Source organism: Myripristis murdjan, chromosome 23 (assembly GCF_902150065.1).
Source record: "Myripristis murdjan chromosome 23, fMyrMur1.1, whole genome shotgun sequence".
NCBI lineage: Eukaryota > Metazoa > Chordata > Actinopteri > Holocentriformes > Holocentridae > Myripristis > Myripristis murdjan.
The window spans coordinates 18,005,203-18,029,358 of NC_044002.1; the positions used below are offsets into that span (position 1 = coordinate 18,005,203).

Below are 24,156 nucleotides of genomic sequence, written 5' to 3' on the forward strand. Positions count from 1 at the left end.
ATGATGCAGTAATCACATATAAGACACCTCGGCAATCACAATTTTGCAAGTGCTGCATGAAAAAAAATATATCATTTTAACTTTGCAACAACATTTTTTACCCTTTTTTTTTGGTTTGTTCACTTTCTAGAGAGCCAATTAGATTTATACAAATTTCAGATTCATGGCTCGGAAACAAACAATTCTGCACCGTTATACTTACATACATAGCTTTTTTTTTGGCAGCAGGTTTGGGAAGGGAGTAATGTCAGAGCCGAGGCCAATATTTCCTCTCAGATCTGTTTCCTGTATCAGTTTGGATTACCTCTTGCAGTTTCAAGCGGATCCTAACATCAGGATATGATGAATTAATGGGCTCTGACAGGCCTATAATTTTTGTTTATGGTTCGTAATGAGGCTGGATGATGAACGCTCACTGTTTTATGGCAATTTTCCTGCAGTGGTGGGTCCATGCCTGCTGAACAAAACACTTTGAAATGAAGGGAAATTTTATGTCTGTGTGTTCTTACTGGTATTTAGAGCAGGTGGAGTTGGCCATAGCAGGGTCCAGTGGGTGGAAGGTGACAGGAGGACTGTGCTGGGCAGACATCAGGAAACCAACGGCCAGCAGAGCCAAGCTGAGGCATGTACCTGGGGAAAAAACAAAAAACAGCACACGACTATTTCATGTTCATGGACTTTTATTACCTGAGACGGTTTGTAGGAAAGTTATGTGAGCCTTGGCATCTCCTGGCGCGTTGTGGTCAGCTGTGTGTCTTACCGATGATGCTGCCCAAGGTGAGCTTCCTGCGCCCCACCCTCTCCACTAGCCACACCCCCAGCAGGGTAAACAGGAAGTTGGTGAGGGTGGTGAGCCCAGCCAGCCAGATGGCCAGTCTGTCGTCCCGAACCCCCGACATCTGCAGGATGGTGGCGCTGTAGTACCTACAAAAACACACACACACAAGGATTGAATGCCTGATTTCATTTTTTCTGACTTCATGTTGGAGGGCAGCAACGTGATGTCATTGCTCCATTTATGGACATAAAACAAAAACTTGTCCAGTCTAATTTTGTGGTAACATACCAACATGTAGTATCAATTTCCTTTATTTTACAACATTTTGTAAGAAAAATCTTGAATGCAAAATGTAATACATGATCAGACATGTTGTAATAATAAGATGTGGGGAGAGTCTACAGAGTCGGCTTGGACTGGTGTGGGTGTGTCTTGGAAAGGGTTTGTTTTAGAGACTGCAAGTTGCAACCGGATACATATTCATCAAGAAGAAAGCAAAAGCGCAACTCTTGCATTAACTTATGGAGTAACGGCCAAAGTTACTACAAGTTATTAGAAAATGTGGGAAAATTATTCCATTTTTTGTTCAAGATTTGCATCACAAAATGTAGAAAGGTACTGCCAAATGCGAGTGTTATTACAAAATGAGGAAAAAATATATTGGCTCTAGGTTATTACAAGGTTATTACCAGATTATTAGAAAATATGTTGTGACAGACTGTGAAGATTCAAATCCCATGCTTATTCCATGCTCTTCTGTCAGTTGAGAGAAAAGGGTCCTCACTTAAGTGCAGCTTTAAACAATCACATCAATAAATCATAAACACATCATAACCTCTTTAATGTTGAGACTTTAGTATAATTATCATGACAATCAAGCTTCTACTGGACTCTACACAGCATTTTACAATTTCAGTCATCTGGTTGGATTAGGCAGAAATCAGGCTGGATTGCTATATAGCCCAAACACAGAAAGGGGGCGCTATTCTTCCAGTAGAAACTGTACAAATAACATCATCCTCTTTGCTACAGGAAGCGACGAGATTCACTGGAAATGTGGTTTTCATTTTGAGAAACCCTAAAACCGTAAAAATACCCTGGGGTGAGGCGGGTGCTACCGATTATCTTGGCCATGGGCTCATTTGTTTACAGTAATTATATCACAATCACAATTAAAGAGACAATGATATCCTGATGTTTAAAAAAGTGACTTGTAGCAGCTTTAACTGCTCTGGCTCCTTTTCCAACTTATTACCCGCAAATGAAAAAATTGCCCTGCATGGGCTCTCAAGCTTGACGAAGATTTTGACTCTGCAGATTTCTCAAGCCTGGGTCAAAATTGAAGTTGCCATGAAAAAAAGACCGAAAAAGCAAAAACCACAGTCTTTCCTGTGACCGACTGCCACCCCCGCACCAAATGGACCAATCAGAGCCTCTCTACTCGAGCACCAGCCACTCTGCAGAGGCAGTTAGCCAATCAACCACAAATAGTCTCTCACCGGTCACTTTAAATGGCCTCTCTCTCCCTCTCTCTCTCTCCCTCTGTCTGTCCTTCTGTAATTATACTGGCAACTCTGCCACCCTGCGGCTCCACTTAGGCAGATTACCTCTAATCATCCTGAACAAGGCTGTAAACACCCTCCACTGGTCCACCACTGGGCTGCGGGTGACAATACAGACACCTGCATACGATCTGTTTACAACTTTGACAACGATGTAATCATGTAACCAAGATGGAGGCACGCTCAAGCAAACACACACGGACGCAAGTAAAAGGTGACGCGCAGAAACGGCACACAAAATTGAAAACACATCACACGTCACACAGGTATGTACACGCATGCACTTGCAGACTTATGCAAGGGGATACACACACACACACACACACACACACACACACACACACACACACACACAAAGAGCTGCACACTACTTTGCATGCACACACATACGCATGCAAACTGCTCACAAACACACACACACAAACACACATACAAAAGACTAATGACTCCTGAGGTAATGAAACACAACTATTCCAGTACAATTGTGAAGGAAGGTGGTGATGGTGATGTAGGGGAGGTGTGTGTGTGTGTGTGTCTGTGTGTCTGTGTGTGTGTGCATGCGTGGAGGGGGGCTTCATTAAAGACAAAGCCTAAATAAAGTCTCCATTGTCTGCCTCACTCTACAGGGAACTAGGAATTAGCATTCTGGTTTTCATCTCTTCAAAAGCATCTTTATCACCCTCACTCTCTTACTCTTTTGCTCTCTCTCTCTCTCTCTCTCTCTCTCTCTCTCTCTCTCTCTCTCTCTCTCTCTCTCTCCCAAAACAAAGACACTGAACTGAGGGATTTGCATAATACTTTCCTTTTCTGCCATGTTATCCTGCCATGTTATCAAATTAATAATAATAATAATAATAATAGTAATAAAAACTAGTGGAACATGTGAAGGAAAGGAAGTGAGAGAGAGTGAAATATGTTTTAAAAACTGACCTACAGAGGCCGAAGCTGCACAGAAAACGACAGAAGCCGCAAAGTTACAGACGACCGCCTCAGTAGTCGGCTGCAAACGCCTATGGACGTACCAGCAAATGACATGTTCGCACATGCATATGCACATATACATACATACACACGCACACACACGCACATACCCGGGGACATGAGTACAGACTTACACACACTCATAATAACACACACCAAAGAAATGAATGGTTTTTGGAGCAGCAGCGGGAGTAAAAGCACTATTTCTGTTCTCAGCAGTAGAGCCTGCTGTGTTCCATCTCCAGCTCTGCATCTGACTGATTAGAGGGACTCACACACACACACACACACACACACACACACACACACACAAAACACACAAACCATCTCCCAACTAAAAACTACTGTGAATAACACAGCCTGCAGAAACAAAGTGATCACTTTTCGACCGCTGCGCCAAAAGCTGCATCTACTGTTGAGTGTTAAAAGCATCTAAGAAATGGCATCTCGCAGTTATTAAGCCTCAATGGGTGTTAAAGGAATTAGCTTCAGCCTTTCTGTTTCGGATGATAACTTTGATTTTTTCCCTCATCCTCTGCAGCCTTGTATAAGCTCGTGCACTTTGTTTTATTCTCTCAGTAAAAGGTGCTGGGAGTCATAAGTTGAACGGATTGTATATCAAGGCCGCTGGGGAGCGAGGAGGAGAAATCGGGCTTGTTTGAATCGCCGAATTTCTCAGAAGGTCTTCGAGCAACACTTTGAGACAAATATAGTGCCAGGATTCAAATGTGGTGCTTGTAATTGTATTTGTCTCCTTGCAGATCTGCAATAAGCACCAGCTTTGCTTATAGGGGGCTGCTTTTTTTGCCTGCTGTGAACAAAGACATCTCACAGTGACAAGGGAAAATACTTGGGTTTTAGCACAAGGGATCAGTGCAAGAAGCGCTGTTACATCTCAGTGTTCTCATCAAAATCATTCCCTAGATGAAAACCATGTCTTTATATGGCATACAGAAAAAAAAAAAAAAATTGAGAGAGTGTTACTTGGCTGTATGGTTCAAACTCTTCACACTGTGGCAAAACATTGTTAGCTCTGGGAGTCGGCTCTTCTGTGTTTGTTCTGCTGGCAATATTCAATAAGACAAAATCTAAAAACAAGACTGACACCCTGTCGGCTGCTTCTTCCTGTTCTATCTCTATGACATTTATGCACTTTGGTTTGTCAATCAGATGCATGCATTTTTTTTTTTTCCCCTGTTTTGACCTTTCCCTAACCCGAACCCTCTCAACACAGCAAGGCAAAATATAATACAGATCGTGACTATGGTGATGTTGAAGGTGGTGATGATAGTGATTCTTCTCCCTCTGACAATCACGGGGTATTTCTATGTATTAAAACTCTCCGAAAATGCAAGAAATGTGGCTCATATTTTCATTTTCATGCCTAACAACACCCATGAGTATTTGTGGGGGAAAAAACTCATGGCAGCTATAGTAGCAACTATACAAATATGGATAAAATCTACTTTAATATGGCTATGATACTGGTTATCATGCACCCTGGTGTATGCCTGATGACACTTTACTTACACTTACTTATTGATACTTTTTTAAACTTACTTATTTATGTACTTATATGTATCATCTTAAACTAAGTAATTTACTTAACTTATTTATTTCCCATTTACTTATAGTGCCCTGATTTGAAAGGAAATACTCAGGCCAGCCCTGTTCATGACTACTTGAGTCTTAGCTCTTATTTTTGAAACTTTTGGGATGCTGTGTCATCTCTACTTCACTTGACCACTTGATTAAAGCAAAGTGACAGACACCAGCCAATAAAAAAATATAACAAAACACAGCCGTGGAAGATTCTTCTCACCGTGACACTTATTCTGCAGCGCTGCGAGCTCGGACGGCGGCCGGCTCCGCTGTCGCCCCAGATGGAAAGTGTCACCTCTCGCTCTCAGCCACCCCACCCTTGTCAAGCAAGAACGCACATCACAGCATGACAAGAAACACTCACAGGCAGTCAAGCGGTGAAACAGACCTCTGAGCTCAGTCCAGGCGTCTGAAGTCTGTAAAAATCTCTATTTTTCCTCCCGCTTTGCCGCCCCAGCCCTGGCTGATCTGGATAATGAAGTTTATTCGGCTGCAACCACTGCACTTGTTAGTGAGAGTGCCACCAAATGTCTAAAGCGAGAAATTTAAATGCGCACGGCTCGACTTGGTGAGTTGAGTAGACTTGTCGATGCGGTGACTGATGTTCAATATTGTCATCAAGTGAACATCAGCCACATCAATAAAACTATAATGGACAACCAAAGGCAAATAGCCACAGACAAGGGACGAGAGCTGGGTGTTCAATCATGGAAGACGGTTAATTGATTAAATGAGAATGACTTAGACATGTATGTGGGTGTATTTATGTGTGTGAGGATGCAAGGAGGTAGATGTAATAGGTGCCTTTCTTGTTTTCAAGGACGTATTGTTTGTTAAGGATGCATTGTTTATTATTATCGCCTAAGTATTGATTTTTATTGTAGCCTATGTGATGACACAGGGTACCTTAGTTATCTGTGACTTGCCTAGTTTGCAATGGACTATAATGGAAGTTATCTTTAAATTTATCGTGTTTTCCTCGACATGTTTTGAATATGTATTTCTCACAGTCTTTTTATACGCATGTTTTGATATGTCGAGTAAATCAAATCAAAATAGCTGCTGCGATACTGAGAGCAGTCCTTGCCAATTAAAACCTCCCATTCTTGCAACCGAGAGCGGGTATGAGAGGTAATCAGGATTTTTATTCTAGCTCTAACCAGGGTAGGAAATATACCACGGCCACGACGGCCATGGCCGTCGTTGCCCCTCGGTCTGGCCGTAGTGCCCTGAAAATAATTATACCCCTCACGGCCAATTTGGCCGGTGTGCCCACAGCTGTCAATCTCTCAAGGTTATCCTGGATGCAAGAAAATCCCGAGGGATAAAAAGCGAATCCAGACCCAAGGGAGGGGCCTGGGATGGCATGTGCCCCCCTTGGAATTTGATTGGCTACCCCAGGTGCCACCCCTGCTCTGATTGGCTAAATGCCTGATTGACATTTGGTTGAATGCGATCCACTCTGAAGGCAACTCATGCGACGTGACGCTGCGCCACAATTAAAATTTCATCTTCACTTGATGTTGGAGCTCCGGGCCGGAAAAAATGTGAGTAATGTCAGACTTTTACATACACATCAATCAGCCGTCAATCAGTGGTTAAAAAGTTTTAGCTTCATCTTTGTTGGAAAGTACCTGTTAGGCAAACTGTAAGTCTGTTATCACCCGATCTCAACTGTGCTAACTAGCAAATCTGCCGTCAATTATGCTAGCAAACGCTAGCTAGCTAGGCTAGGCTGTCGTTAGCCCCGTTGTCCCAGAGGAACGTAGCGTAAAGTCTGAGGGAATAACGGGGGTGGTGTGTCGGTAGGCGTGTCGGGAGGCTGGAGGCGATATGTCGGCAAGCGGTGTGTGTGTGTCTCCAGCCTCCCGACACACCGGGAGGCGGTGTGTCGGTAGGCGTGTCGGGAGGCTGGAGGCGATGTGTCGGCAAGCTGTGTGTGTGTGTGTCTCCCGCCTCCCGGGAGGCCGATATGTCGGCCGATATGTCGGCCTCCCGCCACACCGCCGGACACACCGGTGGGCGGTGGGTCGGGAGGCTGGAGGCGATGTGTCGGCACGCGGTGTGTGTGTGTGTGTGTGTGTGTGTGTGTGTGTGTCTCCAGCCTCCCGCCTCGGAAGTGGCGGGAGGCTGGAGGCGATATGTCGGCAAGCGGTGTGTGTGTGTGTCTCCAGCCTCCCGCCACACCGCCTCCCGCCACTTCCGAGGCCGGAGGCTGGAGACACACACACACACCGCTTGCCGACATATCGCCTCCAGCCTCCCGGCCGACCGCCTACCGGTGTGTCCGGCGGTGTGGCGGGAGGCTGGAGGCGATATGTCGGCAAGCAGTGTGTGTGTGTGTGTGTGTGTCTCCAGCCTCCCGCCTCGGAAGTGGCGGGAGGCTGGAGGCGATGTGTCGGCAAGCAGTGTGTGTGTGTGTGTGTGTGTGTGTCTCCAGCCTCCCGCCACTTCCGAGGCGGGAGGCGGTGTGGCGGGAGGCTGGAGACACACACACACCGCTTGCCGACACATCGCCTCCAGCCTCCCGGCCGACCGCCTACCGGTGTGTCCGGCGGTGTGGCGGGAGGCTGGAGGCGATATGTCGGCAAGCGGTGTGTGTGTGTCTCCAGCCTCCAGCCTCCCGACAGCGGAGTGTCAGTTGTCCTTGTTTCGCCTCAGATAGTAGGTTATGAACGTTCGGAACCAGACCGCTTAATGCCTATGGCTAGCTAGCACTAGCTAACGTACCTGTTGGTAGCAAGGTAGTTAATGTTACACTGGGTACTCGTCATTGTCTCTTGGTTCATAGTTCATGATGACCTTGCTAACTGTTGCCTTCTTATTCCAGAATGCCGACGCAAAAAAGAGTCAAGCAGCTTAAGGAAAAGGGCTTACTAAATTCGGCAGCTAAATGCCGAAAGCTGGACGACTTATTCAAACGGTGAGTTAACATTAGCTAGCCAGGTAAAGCTGCATTTCCATGGTTCAAAGTTAGCTACAGTTCCCAAAACTTGACTTAACGTTACATTTTTTCTCATCCATTTTCAGCTAACCTTTATACCAGCGACCTTACCTGTTGGATCATAAACTTAGGAATATGGTATATTTTATATATTCTAGGTTGTAGATGCCCTACCTAAATTTCCTCTGTGTGTATCGTTACTAGGTGCCTGTGTGTGCATGCGTGTCAGTGAGATTAGATTTGAGATGTTATTCATATTTATAAGCTTGGTCTCAATAGAAATGTTTATGTTTTAGAGTTAGATGGACATTGTTTAAAAATATAGATTTTGTTTCAGCATTGTGGTAACATGTCCCACACAAACACTCTTTGTCCCTCTTGTGCCTTGTAAGCATCTGGTCACCTGAAGTACATCCCTTTTTTGCAGACAGAGCAGGGCAGGGCAGGTTCAAGGAGATGCAGGAGGAGTGAGACAACAAGTACAGGGAAAGGGACAAGAGCCACAAAGAGGGCCAGGTGATGAGCAGGGAGAGGCACAGGGGGAGATAGCCCAGGAGGGGCAGGAGCCACAAATAGAGTATGGCAGGCCAGGTATTGTTACTGTCCTGTAGTTTGTACTGTTTGTGCTCATCTTTCTGTGAGTGACCTGTCTGTCTGTCTAACTCAGTGGTGTCAAACTGTCGCCATGGAGGGCCAAGAGGCTGCAGGTTTTCATCCCAACCAAAAACTCCACCAGGTGATTTCACTGATCTCATCTTCAAGCAGAGAGGAGGAACTAATCAGTGAAATCACCTGGTGGAGTTTTTGGTTGGCATGAAAACCTGCAGCCTCTTGGCCCTCCATGGCACCAGTTTGACACCCCTGGTCTAACTTATCTATCTAACTTAAACCTATCTATCTAGGTGATGCACAGGGAGAGACACAAGAGGAGACTATGGAGACTCAAGAAGCACAAGGAGACACACAAAGGGAGGCAGGAACCCAGGCAGACCAGCTCATTATCCCGGCTGTGGCAGTGCCACCAACACTAAGACCCCCATCGAAAACCAGGACGGCAATGACCCATACTGTGGACTCTTGGGGATACGATTGGCTCTCTTACGACAAAGAAAGCGGTATAGTCACCAAAGTCTGGTGTAAGATTTGTAGGGGGTACTATAAGGGGGCTGGGGCTCAGGAGAAAGCTACAGTGAAAATTTTCAACAGTGAACCCTATATTGAGGGCACTACAAATGTGAAAAAAGACACTGCAAATACACACAACAAGTCCAAAATACATGCTACAGCATGTCTCTCAGTCACAGCTCCAACTGCTGCCATGTCAAGCACTGTTCAGTCACTCCAAAAACTGCACCATCCCATTAAAGACAAGATGTGCAAGCTGTTCGACATAGCGTACACAGTGGCCTACTGTGAGCAGCCTTTCAGCTTATTTAAAACATTAGTGTCAGTAGAGAGAAAACATGGTGTGGAGCTGGGAGTGACATACCACAACTCTAAGGCCTGTCGCATCTTTATTGAGCACATTGCTGGGACCATGAAAGATGATCTTCACAAGTTGGTGAAACAGCAGCCATTCTACTGTTCCTTGCTTTTTGATGGAAGCACTGATAAAAGCACATCTGAGCAGGAAGTCATAAGCATCAAGCTCATAGAAAACGGGACACCAAAGATCAGGCTACTTGGGTAAATAGTTCATTCATATTTTTTTCTTCACATCTGTGTATTTCTTTTGGATAATTTTTGGGGCATATCAATCAATCTGGAAGGCTTTTATCTGTGTAATTGATTCCCATTTCAGTTGAAGACAAGAGCTCCCACTCCATGTGAAACTATTTAACAATTTTGCTTTGCTTTTGTTTTTCAGTATTGCAGAGCCAGACTCATGTGATGCGGACGGGATACTTAAGGCCATTACAGCAAAGTGTGAGGAGAACAGTCTCAACCTCAGTAACTGTTTGACTGCAACTGCAGCTGATGGCGCATCTGTTAACTTTGGGAAAACCAATGGCGTCCTTACCCAACTCCAGCAGCAGTCAGCTCCGTGGATGCTGAAAGTGCACTGTGTAGCTCACAGGTTAGAGCTGTGCCTTAAGGATGCATTTAAGGACACATACTTCACACAGGTATGCTTATATAATAAACAATTGACCAATTTTTTTTTCGGTGGGGTGGGGTTGCTAGCTCTTCATGGTCTACTCATATGCTTTTGTGTGCATGAAAACATTTGATGGCTTGTCTTGTTGTTGCCATCCCACCCCCTCCCCCTCCTCAGATTGATGAGCTACTCACACACTTGTATTCACTGTACCGACGCTCTCCTAAAAAATGGAAAGAGCTCCAGGCCATCGGAGAGTCCTATAAGGAGAATGTGTTGAAGCCAAACCGTGCTCAGGGGACAAGATGGATCGCGCACAGGAGAAAGGCCTTATCTTCCCTTGCCTCAAACTACAGGTTGTCTGTCTGTCTGTCTGTCTGTTGGTGGTTGTCGCTCAGGTGGTAGAGTGGGTTATGTTCTGTGAAGGTAGAGTGGGTCATCCAATGACTGAAAGGTTGGCGGTTCAAATCCCTGCTTCTCCTTAATATGTGTGAATGTGCATATAAATCAGAACATAATTGTAAATGTAGCCCTGGGTGAATTCATCAATTTACATGAGGCTAGACAACGGAGACTAAATTTCATATTAGAGATGAGAGTGAAATAAATAAATTCATATGAGAAGGTTAAGAATTTATGTACAATATAAAAAAGTTTTAAGAATCAAGGTTAAAAATGGGTAAGAATCTGTATTATCCTATTTACAAATTGTAAGCTCTGGGATCCTGATAAAATGCTATATAAGTCTAATGAATTATTATTAATCATTACAGGTGCATTGTGGCACACCTGGATGCATCTGGAGCAGAAAACCCGAAGCTGAAAGCTTACTGGCGGCAATTAACATCACCAAAGTTTGTCCTTCACATGGCCATGTATCAGGACCTGCTGGCAGACCTGGCAGAGCTCTCCCTTGACTTCCAGGCAAGTGTTAAAAGTGGGGTATATCGGGGTGTTTGTTCAATTTTGTATGTGAAATGTGTCTGAATAATTTCATGTGGGATGGATCTCTATGACCAGACATGAAAATGTTCATATGTTCATTCATTAATTCCAGGCAGATGAGCTGTCCCTTTCCTCTGTCAGGAGTAGGGTCATGGCATCTCAGGCTGCTCTGCTGAAACAGAAGGAAAAACCTGGTCCCTACCTGCGTCCTGTCATCACTGCCTTCACCAACACAGGAAGCACTGGTGTCTTTGTGTACAGGGGAGTGGAGATCAGCACTGCATCAACATCCATTGAGGCCTTCAACCGCCAAAGGAGTGAAATAGTACACAGCATCACTGCATGCATCGGCCAGCGTTTCTCTACATTTTCCACAGATCCTGTGCTCCTGGCTGCAGAAGTGTTTGATCCTGTGAATATGCCAGCTGAAGGTAGTGCCCTTGCCATTGAGCAGTATGGAGAGGAGGAGGTACGCAAGCTTTGTGAACACTTCGAGCCACTTCTGATCAGTAATGGCTGCAATGTGGCAGAGGTGGAGAGGGAGTGGCTGAAAGCCAAGAATGACATTGTAAGACATCATAAAACAGAGACTTTCCTTTCCTTATGGCAGAGGATGCTAACAGAAAAAGAGAGCAGGTACTCTAACCTACTACATCTTGTTAGAATTGTGCTGGTATTTCCTGTGTCCACATCCCAAATAGAGAGGCAGTTCTCTGTAATGAAGAGGGTGCAAGGTGACTGGCGCTTGCGGCTCAAAACCTCAACGATAGAGGACCTCCTTTTAATAAAGTCTCAGGGCTGTGCTCCTGTTGCATACGAGAGCAAGGAGGCAGTGGAAAGATGGTGGAATGCTGTCCTCAAAAGGAGACCCAATGTTAATCCCTATGGGCCAAGAGAGGGCCCAGACCCCCAGACAGAGTCAGAGTCAGAGTCAGATTAGAGAGCACAAATGGCATAGCCCATTTTGCCTTTAATTTTTCATATTCTATTTTGAATTAATTTTGTTGTTTCGTGTTTTATGCTCTTCTCTTAGGCCATGTGGTTTAACATATGGCCTTGTTAGGCCATATGTAACATAGTTAGTTAGGGTGGGTGGGTGGGTGGGTGGGTGGGTGATGGGGAAATAGGTTGGCTAAACAAATGAAATATATTATGAGTGATTTAATATTAAAGAATGAAACATGTATTCTGTGTGATTTTTTTTTTGTTGTTGTTTAAGTGTATGAAGTCATGATATTTATTCATAACAGGTTACAAGTCCACGCACTTTACTCAATGGCCTTGGTGCCTTGGCATGTGGCCTTAATGCCCTAAAAAAAGTTGCAACACCAAAGGCCAAATGGCCTTGCCCCTAAAATTGTGTAATTCCTACCCTGGCTCTAACAGAAAAACAACAAAAAAAGAATCTCTCTTTGGAGAGCGTTCACCATGGCAACCATTTTTAATAAAAGGGTCTGCAGGGGAAGGGAGGGGGTCAGAGGTGGGGCACGGCTGGATTTGGTCCAATTACCTGCACCTCTGGGGTCTGGAGCAAACCGAACTGAGCCACTGCTGTCCTGCAGGGATTTCAGAGTCTGCATATTCAAGATTAAAATGGAGGTTGGAATTATGCAGGAGACTTTGGTGCATTATGGACCCCGAGGATGCTTTGCTGACAGAGCGGAGGGTACCCAGCTTTCTTTAGTAAGTGATCCTGTATTGCAGCGGATTTCAATCACATGCAATCGCTTGCCGCTTTTGGATTGGGCCAGAATGAAAGCCTGCAGGCTCTTGGGTCACAAAGGCGCATGTTTGTAAGCCACCGGCAAACTGAACTTTTCTTTGAGCATGGCGATTAAAAGGCGCGCTGTAGTGATGTTTAAAGTGAGCCTGCAGATTAAAACAACATTTCACAGGGAAAAAAAACTGATGACAAAAGGCTGTGACCCAGTTAATGGCAACTGCATATGGCTTAGCAAGCATGTTACAATTTTATGTTTCTAAATAACATTTTCTCCTTTTGCACTCCGGGCATTTAGCCCATGCTCTCATCCAGACCGATTTACAACGAGTATAACAGTAAAAAAAAAGCTTCAAGTCCAAGCTTGCTATGATTACAAGCAGACAATAATAAAAGGTGCAAAGGTCAGAGCCATGATGCCCGGGCAATATTCTGCAATGTCCACATTTTATTGCAGTCATTTTGATTTGATTAGTTATCGAGCTGCTCTGTGTGTTGTGTGCGTGTCCATTAGAGGAGAGCAGCTCGCCTAAAGCCAACCCTGACAGATGTACAGCCACTTCAGAAGGACACAAACACAAAACTCAACTTGAAGTAGTTGGACTGCAGCACGCGTTCCCTCCCATAACAACGTCCAGCTGTGCAGCAAATGTCAACATGTCCTCACAAGCGAGAGAGGGACACACAGGCATCAGGACGGGGAAGAAAGGTGATTTAAGCGACTGTGAACGTGGCATGGTTGTCGGTGCCAGAGTAGCTTTCAGAAACTGCTGATCTACTGGGATTTTCACGCACAACTATCTGTGGGGTTTCTAGTTTTTTTTTTTTTTTTTTTGCACATTGGGTACTTAGATCTTTAGATCTCTAGTGTCATCTTTTATTCTTTATTTTTCATTTATTTAATCTTGTACTCTGTGGATACTGCTGAAAACTGTGAATTTCCTTCGGGATGAATAAAGTATCTATCTATCTATCTATCTATCTATCTATTTAGAGTGGCTAGACTGGTTTGAAAAAAAAAAAAAAAACATGGTGGTTCTATGGGTGAAGATGCCTTGCTGATGCCAGAGGTCAGAGCAGAATGGACAGACTGGTTTGAGTTGATTGAAAGGCGAAAGTAATTCAAATAACCACTCGTTACAGCTGAGGTCTGCGAACGAGCATCTCTGAACGCAGAAGACATCAGACCTTGTAGCAGACGGGCTTCAGCAGCAGAAGACCACATCGGGTGTCACTTCTGTCAGCTGAGAGCAGGAAACTGAGGCTCACCAAAATCAGACAATCGATGTACTGTATCAAAGGTTCAGGCCGCTGGTGGTGATGTAATGGTGCGAGGGATATTTTCTCTGCACACTTGGGGCCTGTTAGTACCAATCGAGCATTGTTTAAACACCACAGCCTACCTGTGTATGGTTGCTGACCATGTCCGTCTGTTTGATGGCCACGCCCAGCGAGATGACACGCCATGTCACAAAGCTCAAATCATCTCAAACTGGTTTCTTGTACATGACAACGAGTTCACTGAACTCCAACGGCCTCCACAGTCACCAGATCTCAATCCAACAGAGCAGCTTTGGGATGTGGCGGAAGGGGAGACGGGCATCATGGATGTGCAGCCGAAAAATCTGCTGCAACTGCGTCATGTCTGCTGTCATGTCAATATGGACCAAAGTCTCTGAGGAATGTTTCCGGCACCTTGTTGAATCAAAGCCACGAAGAATTAAGGCGGTTCTCAAGTCAAAAGCGCCAGAAAGGAGGACCTAATAAAGGTGCCGGTGTAAAATCCATCAAAACACACACAAACACATCAACATGGACATCTACACCTCGAGTCATGCAACCAATGAGCATGCATACAGGGATTTCACACTCTGTCCCTTACGCACACATGCACACACAAACACAAACACACACACACGCACACATCAGGTTTTTACATAAGAGGCCCTGTGGAGCGTGGCGGCGCGAAGCAAACAGGAGAAGGTGTGATCTGGCCCTGACCCTGGTCTGGAAATGGAAACATGGATCTGCACTCCTGTCACGCTTCGATTCACACCTCCCCTTCATCACATTAAAGGAGAGTGACAACACAGACATCACAGAGCGAAACGGGGAGGAGGACGGATACGCGGAGACGGAGGAAGAGGAGGGAGGAAGACGGGCGGGCCGAAGACGAACACGCCGGGAGAACAAGAGTGATGGCTGCGGCGCGAAAGTGGATGAATACAGAGCGGAGAGTGACAGGCGGAAGAAAGATTGGAAACAGAGACGCATTTCTACGTACAGTACATATGCACACACACACACACACACACAGGTAAATTTGTTTCCAGGGATACATTTATGCATTCATGTTTTATTTATATCTATACATATTCCCTTTGGCACGTACTTATATAAGCCAATCAGCAGCCAAGAGCAGAATAAGAATAGTGAAGGCTTTGAAATCAGATACCTGTCAAACACTGGTGCGTTTTGGCTGTGCTTGTTAAGCCTGCCGATGCAATGAGACACAAGAGCAGACAGACAGCCTGGTTTCAGTCGCCTTATTTTAAACACCAGCTCACTTCGAGGGAGCACACCTGTGTCGTTGGAAATCATCTCTCATTTACATCTGTCTTCGCCTCGTTTGCATTTCGCCAAATTTCGCGCCGTGCGTGATTCGATTTTCTTCGTAACATTTACTCATTTTCTCTCAACACAAATCTCGAGGTGTTAAACCTAGCTTGAAATTAAAGCCGCCTGTAAATAAGCAGACATAGATGCGACGGTAAAGTTTGCAAGGCGCCGTGTGATTTGAGGGATTATTTTCAGCGGGTGTCACATGATTGTGCAGTCAGCGGCGCGTAACGTAATATGAAATGACGGGGGGGAAAAAAAACAACTCTGGCACAATGAAATCATGCTAAATGAGAAACTTTGGCCAAACTAAATTATGGGGTGATGCTTACTGTGATGGATTATCTCGCTCAAGTAATTTTCAGTCTGTGGAAGCTGGTTGTCGTACCGCGCAGGAGAGAACGGGCAGTTTTTGGAAGGTAGGGAAACGAGCCTTGATGCAGATGCAGGGGCAAACTCAACTACTCACTCACACACACACACACACACACACACACACACACACACACACACACACATGCAATACAAAAACCAACAGGTATTTTTTCTTTTAGGAATAACTTCAGAGTCTCTTTAAAGTCACACTGAAATGACATTTGAGAGCCTTAATTAACTTACTTAATCAAGATCTGTTAGGCAAAGAAAGGTTGTTTTTTATTCAGTGGAAGGTTGTGATTGTAAAAGAAAATGCTTTTATTGGTTGAAATTTCTCTTGGCTACTTGTTAAGCATGACATCGCCAATGAAGGTATACTGTTCCCCAGGATATAGAAGGGTTAGGGCTTGATATAAAGATACACATACGCAAAAAAGTTACTTTAGTTAATACTTTAGCTTTTACTGTTAAAAAAGATGATTTTTTTTTTGTTTTGCTTACATGCTGAAAAAGTCATTTTTCATTCCACTGTGATTTCAAAAACTAAGCACGGTCGATGTACTTAGTGTCACATTATATAGTGACATGTGCAATCGAGGGACAACAGGACACCACACGCAGTGCAAGGGGTCAGACGTCACATAGTAAACACTGTATTCTGCACGCCATGTTCAGCGCCGCCATGCTTCACATTCATACAGTTCCACACGGGTGTGGAAATACCAACCAAAGGCCAGTAAAATTTGTCTTTGGTGCAAAAATCAATGGGGGTCAAGTTGCCGCGCTGGTCGGCAGCTTCCTGATAACCTTTGAATGTCTCGGTATGCAGTCTTTGGTCCTCGCCTGTCCTCAAACTGTGAACAAATCAAAATGCAGCTCAAAATGGTTTCTGTGCTGCCTGGATGGTTCATTCACTTAACATTATTCTCATAACTTAAACATCATTATAATTTGAAACTTGGCACATTGTTCTCAAATTGGGATACAAAGAAGGTGTGAAACCATCAATAAAGAGAACAAAATGAAGATAAAGATGAATAAAACATTCATTTTCAGCGAAGTCTGCAACCCGTATCTAATTTTGCACCAAAAAATACTATTAAAAACAATTAACATATGCGCATTTGTCATGCATACAAAATATTTTAGCTTGTCAAAATATTCTTTGCTGTTTTCTTTTTCCTTTTTCCTTTAGTTTTTACTAGCCAAAGTCTTTTTGTTTGCCACTGAACAGGCCCACTTAAGTAACCAGAGCTGCCTTGGCTCATTAGCACTTCAGAAGCAGATGTTAAGGTCTGGAGATTCAAACCTTCAACCTTAAGGCCACCAGCCTGCACCCTAACCTCTGTTTTAAAACCATCGCTTGTTGCTTCATGCCCTCATTTGGATAAATACACACGAAAATGTGATATTAAATTTTCAGCTAACATATTTTCTACAGTGTGGAGGAGAATGACTTTTATTCATCAAAGGGAAGTGCAGATACAGATCTTTAATAGTTTTCTGAATGTGTTTTGCTTGTGTGAAAAACAGACTTGAACATTTCTCTGTCTGAAAACACTAATTCAATGAAATCTGAATGGAAGATGCAGCATAAATGCGGAGTAAAACCATTGATTGTTATCGCTCATTTGGCCGATTCCATTAAAAAAAGAAAAGAAAAGAAAAGAAAAGAAGAGAGAGAAATCTGCTGGCAGTGTAAAAATAGAAAGACACTCCCTTCTTCTTGCATTTTCACTTCACTCCTCCTCCCTCCTGCTGTCCTCTTCCTGCTGTCCTTAGCACATTTCACTTGGACAGTGAGAGGTGGCCACGCCTGACTCACGGCTGACCTTTACTGACACGTCACTGGTCTTTCTTGCAGTTCGCTGCCTCTGAGTGGCAGAATTAGCCCTAATCCAAAACGTCTGGCTTTCAGATGCCCCGATTTTACTTTTCCCCCCAACCAAGAGAAGGAAAAAGCTGCCTGACTTACACCGCAATAAACCTAAACCCAGCCAGTCACTCACAGCCAGAGAAGGTCACGACGCTGACGGAGCGGTTAAAGGTGATCGATGACGAGACTGAGAAGTGTGTGAGAGTGAAAAAGACAAAAGACACAACCAGGCATAGGCCGATATCCCATAATATCAAATATCACGATATTTGCAGCAGTATACAATATCATCTCCAATATTGGTTTGACTCAACTCATGCACATAAAATACTCAAGTTAGGAGATTTCAGACGACTTAAGAATAAAATGAAATAAATGGATTTTTTTTAAATGTTAAGTTGATGTTGGGCTGTGTAACTTTAATATCACGATAATATCAAATATCATGATAATCTTACAAGGCAATAGAGTGGTATTAAATTTTAGATTTTGCCCAAGCCTAGTCAGAACTACACTGAGGGTTTGCCTTGGCTGTAAAAGAGAAATGCTGAAACAGGAGTTTATCCAATAATATCGAATATCGCAATATTTTCAGCCATATCAAACATTTTCTACCACATAAATTTGATTGATTTGAAATTCATGTACACAAAACATATACGTTAGAGGATGAATTTATAGTAACAAATAAAATAAAAGCATATTTTGAGCATTGATGTTGGTTTGAGATACTGCCATTAAACCTCACTGTCGAAACATCATGATAATATTGAATATTGCGATATTTTGATGAGACAATACCGTGATAGTAATTTCTGGATGTTGCTCAAGCTTAGTAAGAAGTTCAGGGAGGGTTTGCCTCACCAAAAGACAGAAGTCTGTGACAGACTGGTATTTATTGACAAAGCACTGAATTATGTAACTTAATAGTATGGATTTAGAGGGAGACAGAGAGTTCAACCGTAAGGCAAGAGCGAGACTGCAGAGAGAAATCGACTAAGAGAGAGAGAGAGAGAGGGAGAGAGAGAGAGAGAGAGAGAGAGAAAGAGAGAGAGAGAGAGAGCAAACGGGCGTAAAGTGTGCGAGTGGGCAAGTGGTGAGTGTGTGCCAATGAACGGGCGAGCATCTGTGTGTGTGTGTGTGTGTGTGTGTGTGTGTGTGACTGACTAAGTAAATGACGAGGTGAGAGTGGAGAAAGAGAAAGAGAAGAGAGAGAAAGCGAGAGAGAGAGACAGTGGGGAGCGAGGTGAGAAAAGGATCGACAGGCGAGAAGAAAAATGGGTGAGAGGAAAGAATGGAGAGTTGGAGAGACGGAGCGATGTGGGTGAGAAAACAGAGACAAATGGACAGGGAGAGAGAGAGAGAGAGAGAGAGAGAGAGAGAGAGAGAGAGAGAGAGAGAGGAGAAAGAGCGAGATTCTCTTGGGAACTGGCCTATTTTTCAAATGAATGCATGTGAACGCCCAGCTGCGTCACATTTATGCTTTGGAACAAAAGCGCTCAGCCCAAATAGGTACACTGAAGATTGAACATTTTGATCATTGTGATTCACACACACACACATCCATCACACACACACACAAAACCGAGTATTCACTGTACACTTGTAGAACAGCACACGCACGCACACAAGCCTCAAGTGTAACACCTGCAGATATCTGTCATCATTGAAGAATAAAAACACCTCACGCTGCCTGGCCGACCCTGACCAAAAAAAAAAAAAAAAAAAAAAGGCAAAATGGCTGCCTGTACCACCAAACAACAAACAACAATGATTATGCAACATCAACATCTCTACAGTGAAGTAAAATGATGAAATTTTGAACACAGTCAGTCAGCATGGTGGCAAAAACTGGAAAAATAGGTCATTCGCTTAAAATATTAAATTATCCTTTAAGGAGTAATCATGCCAGATGCAGTATCCTCTGTGCTGACAGGGAAGTCTTTTTAGAGAGTTTGGGGGTCCCTTATTGACTTTCACTGCAAATTATCACCATCACAAGTAGGTCGCTTATTATTTATTTACTGTAAAAAATCTAATTCTAATCCCTGTAACTTTATGTATGGAGTTTGGAGTTATCTGCTCTCTTTGCTCTAATTTATCTTCTTCACATGAATAAAAGGCGAGATTGCAGTCATTGTTTGCACCTGCCCAAACAGCCTGAACTAAAGCAACTAAAGGAGTAAATGCTTCAGAGTTTGATTAAAGTGCTCTAAATATATAAACACCCTAAAATGTCGTGGTCTGCCTTTCTAGACTGTTTTGCCAAGAATTGCAAAAATCAGATTGTTCAGTCAACCTTTGTATCTGCTTTATAATTTATATGACCTGTCCTGATGCAACTCTTGACCCTCTGGATGCAGTCGACCAATCACAGCTTAAATTCATAACTGGGAATGGCTTTAGGAAGCACCATTGTCTGGACTTGCTCTGCTCTGTACTGGAGCTTCTTGGCCTCAGTGAGGCATTCAACACCATCAATCATGCTACATTAATGAACAGACGTAAAGACTGGGTGGGCATTTGTGGAACAGCCCTGGACTGGTTTTCCTCTTATTCTGTCAAACAGAAAGGTTTTATGTCTCTGTTGATTCATTCAGCTCTTCAATTGCATAGGCGACATGTGGCGTTCCTCAGGGTTCAATTCTTGGACCACTTCTGTTCTGCTTAGGTCCTATCATTCATCACCATAACATCTCATTTCACTCTTATGCAGATGATACGCAGTTATATTTATCCATTAAGCCATCCGACTACAAAAGACTAGCAAGACCACAGATTTGATAGCTGAGGTGAAAGAAACATGTTAATAATACAAAAGTTGCAATGTGATGTATGGAGGTGTGTGTGTGTGTGGGTGTGTGGGTGTGCGGGTCACACAACAGTACATGATGCTGTCAACAAGCCAATTCAAGTCAGTAGTATGTTATCTGTCATCATGACCTTGCCATGTCTCTCAGTGAGCGTTCTAATATTGAGATTTATAAATGTCTGACATTTACATGTTACTAAATACCGCAGCTTTCAGAGAATAATCATACTGTATAAATTACATCTTGCTGTGGAATAAGCAAATGAGATGTTTGTGCTGAGATGAGGAGTGTGTGTATGTGTGTGAAAATGGTGCGTGTGTGTTTCTCGGTGTGTGTTTTCGTCTCTGTGTGCATTTGATTAGAGGGAAAACTAGAATTTTCTCATTAGCGAGGCCTGGCTGTGACTCCATTGGAGACAATGGGGCAGGATGGCATAATTAAGCTGCTTATGAATGCTAGAAAACATACAAACACACTCTAGATTTTGACATTTCTCTCTCCTCTCTCTCTCTCTCTCTCTCTCACTCACACACACACACACACACACACACACACACACACACACACATTCACACAACACTGTGGACTTGGCCAGCTCCTTGCAGGCTTGCCGGCAGAGTGGCCATGTAATAATTGGCGTTTTGTGACATTTCCAACATGACATTTGTTTGTGGGACCATCTGTGAGGGCCAACTGGCCTGTGTCAACAACAAACAGCCCACAGCACACTGACACACTCCGAGCACATACCATATCATATCATATCATACAAAATCATATAATATCATACCATATCAAATCATGAACAAATGCATCTCAGAATATAACTGTGACCCCTGATTTTCTTCCTTACAAATTTTCAGACTTTCGATGAAATCGTGTTCATGGTGTGAACTCGGGAACCAGACAAATCTGCGAGCTCATGTTATTTGCTCTGGCAGATTGGCCTGTCCCCCCCTCCTCCCGCTCAGACAGATTTCCACCGTACACTGCCTGTGTCCTGCCAATCATGACCATTTATCTATGCCGCCAATTTTTGAAGCGCCTGTTGAATACGCTTTTGTGACAAACTGGACGGTACATTTTCCCCTAAAAGAAGAACAAACAAACAGCGGCTGTCACATGTTTCATCGCTCTGATTGGCTGTAGGTCCATCTGACTACGACCGCACACATTTTGGTCTGGACCCTTTAGAAATCAAAAATGAACTGAGAGATTAAGGCTAGAAAACTGGACGTCAAGAAGAAGAAGAAACTCAGAAAAGTGAGTTACTGTCCTTTTTTAGCAAGCACTGAGATGAAATGAACACAGTATAATACAAGAACTTTTTTCTTTCTAATTTGCTCCTTTTCAGGGACAGTATTATTTATTAAATTTTATTCAACATGTAAATAACATATTTGCATTGCATATTAGAAAAATAAACACTCATCTTGCACTGCACTGAAATTTGCTTTGTTTAAAATAACATGACACTTGCCTCCACTGCTGCAAAGTGTCAGCAGCTTTACAGAAGACCATGGTGCCAAATTCCCCTTTTTCTGTCCCCACCAGTCCAACTTCAGTCTTGACTGATAAGTTTTTTTTTTTTGTTTGTTTTTTTTTAATGATACTGGTTAATTTGCACAGTGGCTTGTGATTCTTAGTGCTGGCTGTCCCTGGTTGTTTTCTAGTCAACTGGAAAGACGCCCCCGATCACATTTACAGGAAAATATTTGACAACTCAAAATGCAAAACAGGGTCCTAATTACTGGGGGCATACATGTGCCCACTTGTTATAAATTTCACATTTTCTGAACTTTTAAGGCTTTCTCTTTTTTTTTTTTTTGTCTCGAGCCCTCGTTAATTTCTGACTCTAAACAGATTATTCAAAAATAACTGTGGCCTCACCTTTTGTCCAATGTTTTAACATTTTGACATAAATACAAAGTCAACTGCATAACCAATTCAGCTGGCATTCAAACCCATTATTTTTAATCGTTCTTTATCCTAAGAAGGTCAACTAAAAACATGCCTAATATTCTTAAACACCTAGAAAATGCCCAGTTAAATGCCCAGGTTAGTGCGAGTTAACTTTGCTCAAAGTTGAGCTTAAAGTCCTCACTTTCTAACAATCTAATCAGGCAATAGTACAATACTATTATGTGACAGATTGCTGCAAACACACCTTCATACTGCTGAACAGCTGTGTTATGACAGCTACACATCACGACAGATGTGTCTTTGTGTCATGCTCCTGCGGAGAATCTCCAACAACTATCTCCACAGTTGGCGTCAGCTACATCCTGTGACTTTATATAGAAGTAGTGTGGCCGCAGGGGAGCCTTTTTCCAGCATCCACTTGTTTTTTTCTCTCGTTTGTTACAGTGGATCGGACATGTTCTTGACAGCGCCGAGAGCTGCGTCTGTGAGGTATCGCTGCTCAGTGTGTCAGGCGCTCCAAGTTAAAAATATTTAAACTTTGCACAGAAAAAGAAAAATCGCTTCCCTTCAAGCAGGTTTTCAAAAGTCTTACAACAAGAGGAAGAGCTACAACTAGCAGCTGCTGTGCATGGCGGGCTACAAAAGTGTTGCACTGGTGATACGAATCTCATCCATGCATCCATCCACCTGGCACATACAGACAAGATAAGTTAGATCACAGCATAAATGCAGACGTCTTTGGTTTGGTTTAGACTTTGCAGCTGGGAAACAGAACAAGCCAAAGCCGAATCTACATCTTACTACACTATACTTTGAATTACAGCCTCAAACAACACAATTTTATGGCTTATATCTTCTGTGCATTGAGATGAGCTGCATCTGCTGTTCCCTCGCTGTCTACAGTCCATCTAAATGTCCTGCTAACCCTTTAATTTAATAGTATTCTCACTCAGTTTCTCCTTTTAGACCGCTGCGGAGGAGATAAATACAGTGGAGTGATTGCTCATTATGTAAACAGCATAACCATATAGTGAGGTCTTCCCCACTGTAAACACTACAGACAAAATGATGAATAAATAATTAAAAACAATCTCTCTCATTTAGGACGTTTTACCTTCTTGTACGAAAAAGAGATTTTAATGCTTTAATGATTAAAAAAAAATCATTTTTATTGCTATTACATTTGCAGTTCCCTTTGTTTAATGAACAATAGCTTTACTTTGCAAGTGCCAAATGGATGAGGATTTGATTTAAGCCACTGAAAGCTTCTTAGTTCTCTATAATTTTTCCATAAATGACCACAGGAATCTCAGAAACAGTGCTTAGAAAATTATATGTATGCAATATTACTTGTTTTGCATCCATGTTTAATCAATGCCACCCTCTTAGTGCTTACTAGCAGTGAAAAAACACATGACTTGCCTGTGCACAACTTTGCAGCTGCAGACCAGAACATAAATGCAATCAGAGCCTCTCACACGGCCCACATTTCGACCGCACATTTCTGATCCAGCACACCACCGACCAAATTGCTCGCAGTGTGAAAGCCTTCTGTATTTTTTTTTGTCCCCTTTCCTCCCCTCTCCCTCAGACTCCATCAATCAGTCTATCTCGCCCTCCTCCCTGCCTGTCATTTGCTTTGATTTTTCCCTGATGCCTCCCTCTACCTCGGCGCCATCACTCATATCTCCCCCCGCCTCCTCCTCCTTCTTCTCCCCTCTGTCCTTCTTATCTCTTTTCCCCCCTCTGCTCAATTTATCTCTCTTTTGTCCTTTCCCTCTTTTCTCGCTCTCTCTCTGTCATCACTGCCCACCGACCTGCCGTGACAGGACACACACACACACAAACATAAACTGCAATCCCCACCAGCCTGTGGTGACCTTTGCATGTTAGATTATGTGGTTAATTGAATCAAAATGA

General features: G+C 43.4%; 1 protein-coding gene across 1 annotated transcript in view; it reads right to left on the reverse strand.

Annotated features, from left to right (window-relative positions):
- Positions 1 to 24,156, reverse strand: part of LOC115354864 (proton myo-inositol cotransporter-like) — a 99,141-nt gene that overhangs the window by 10,891 nt on the left and 64,094 nt on the right. Inside the window, exons 5-6 of the mRNA XM_030045356.1 lie at positions 761 to 924; positions 510 to 630 (exon numbers count right to left, since the gene is read on the reverse strand). Of these exons, the coding sequence (XP_029901216.1) occupies positions 510 to 630; positions 761 to 924 (285 nt within the window). The remainder of the gene's footprint in view (positions 1 to 509; positions 631 to 760; positions 925 to 24,156) is intronic.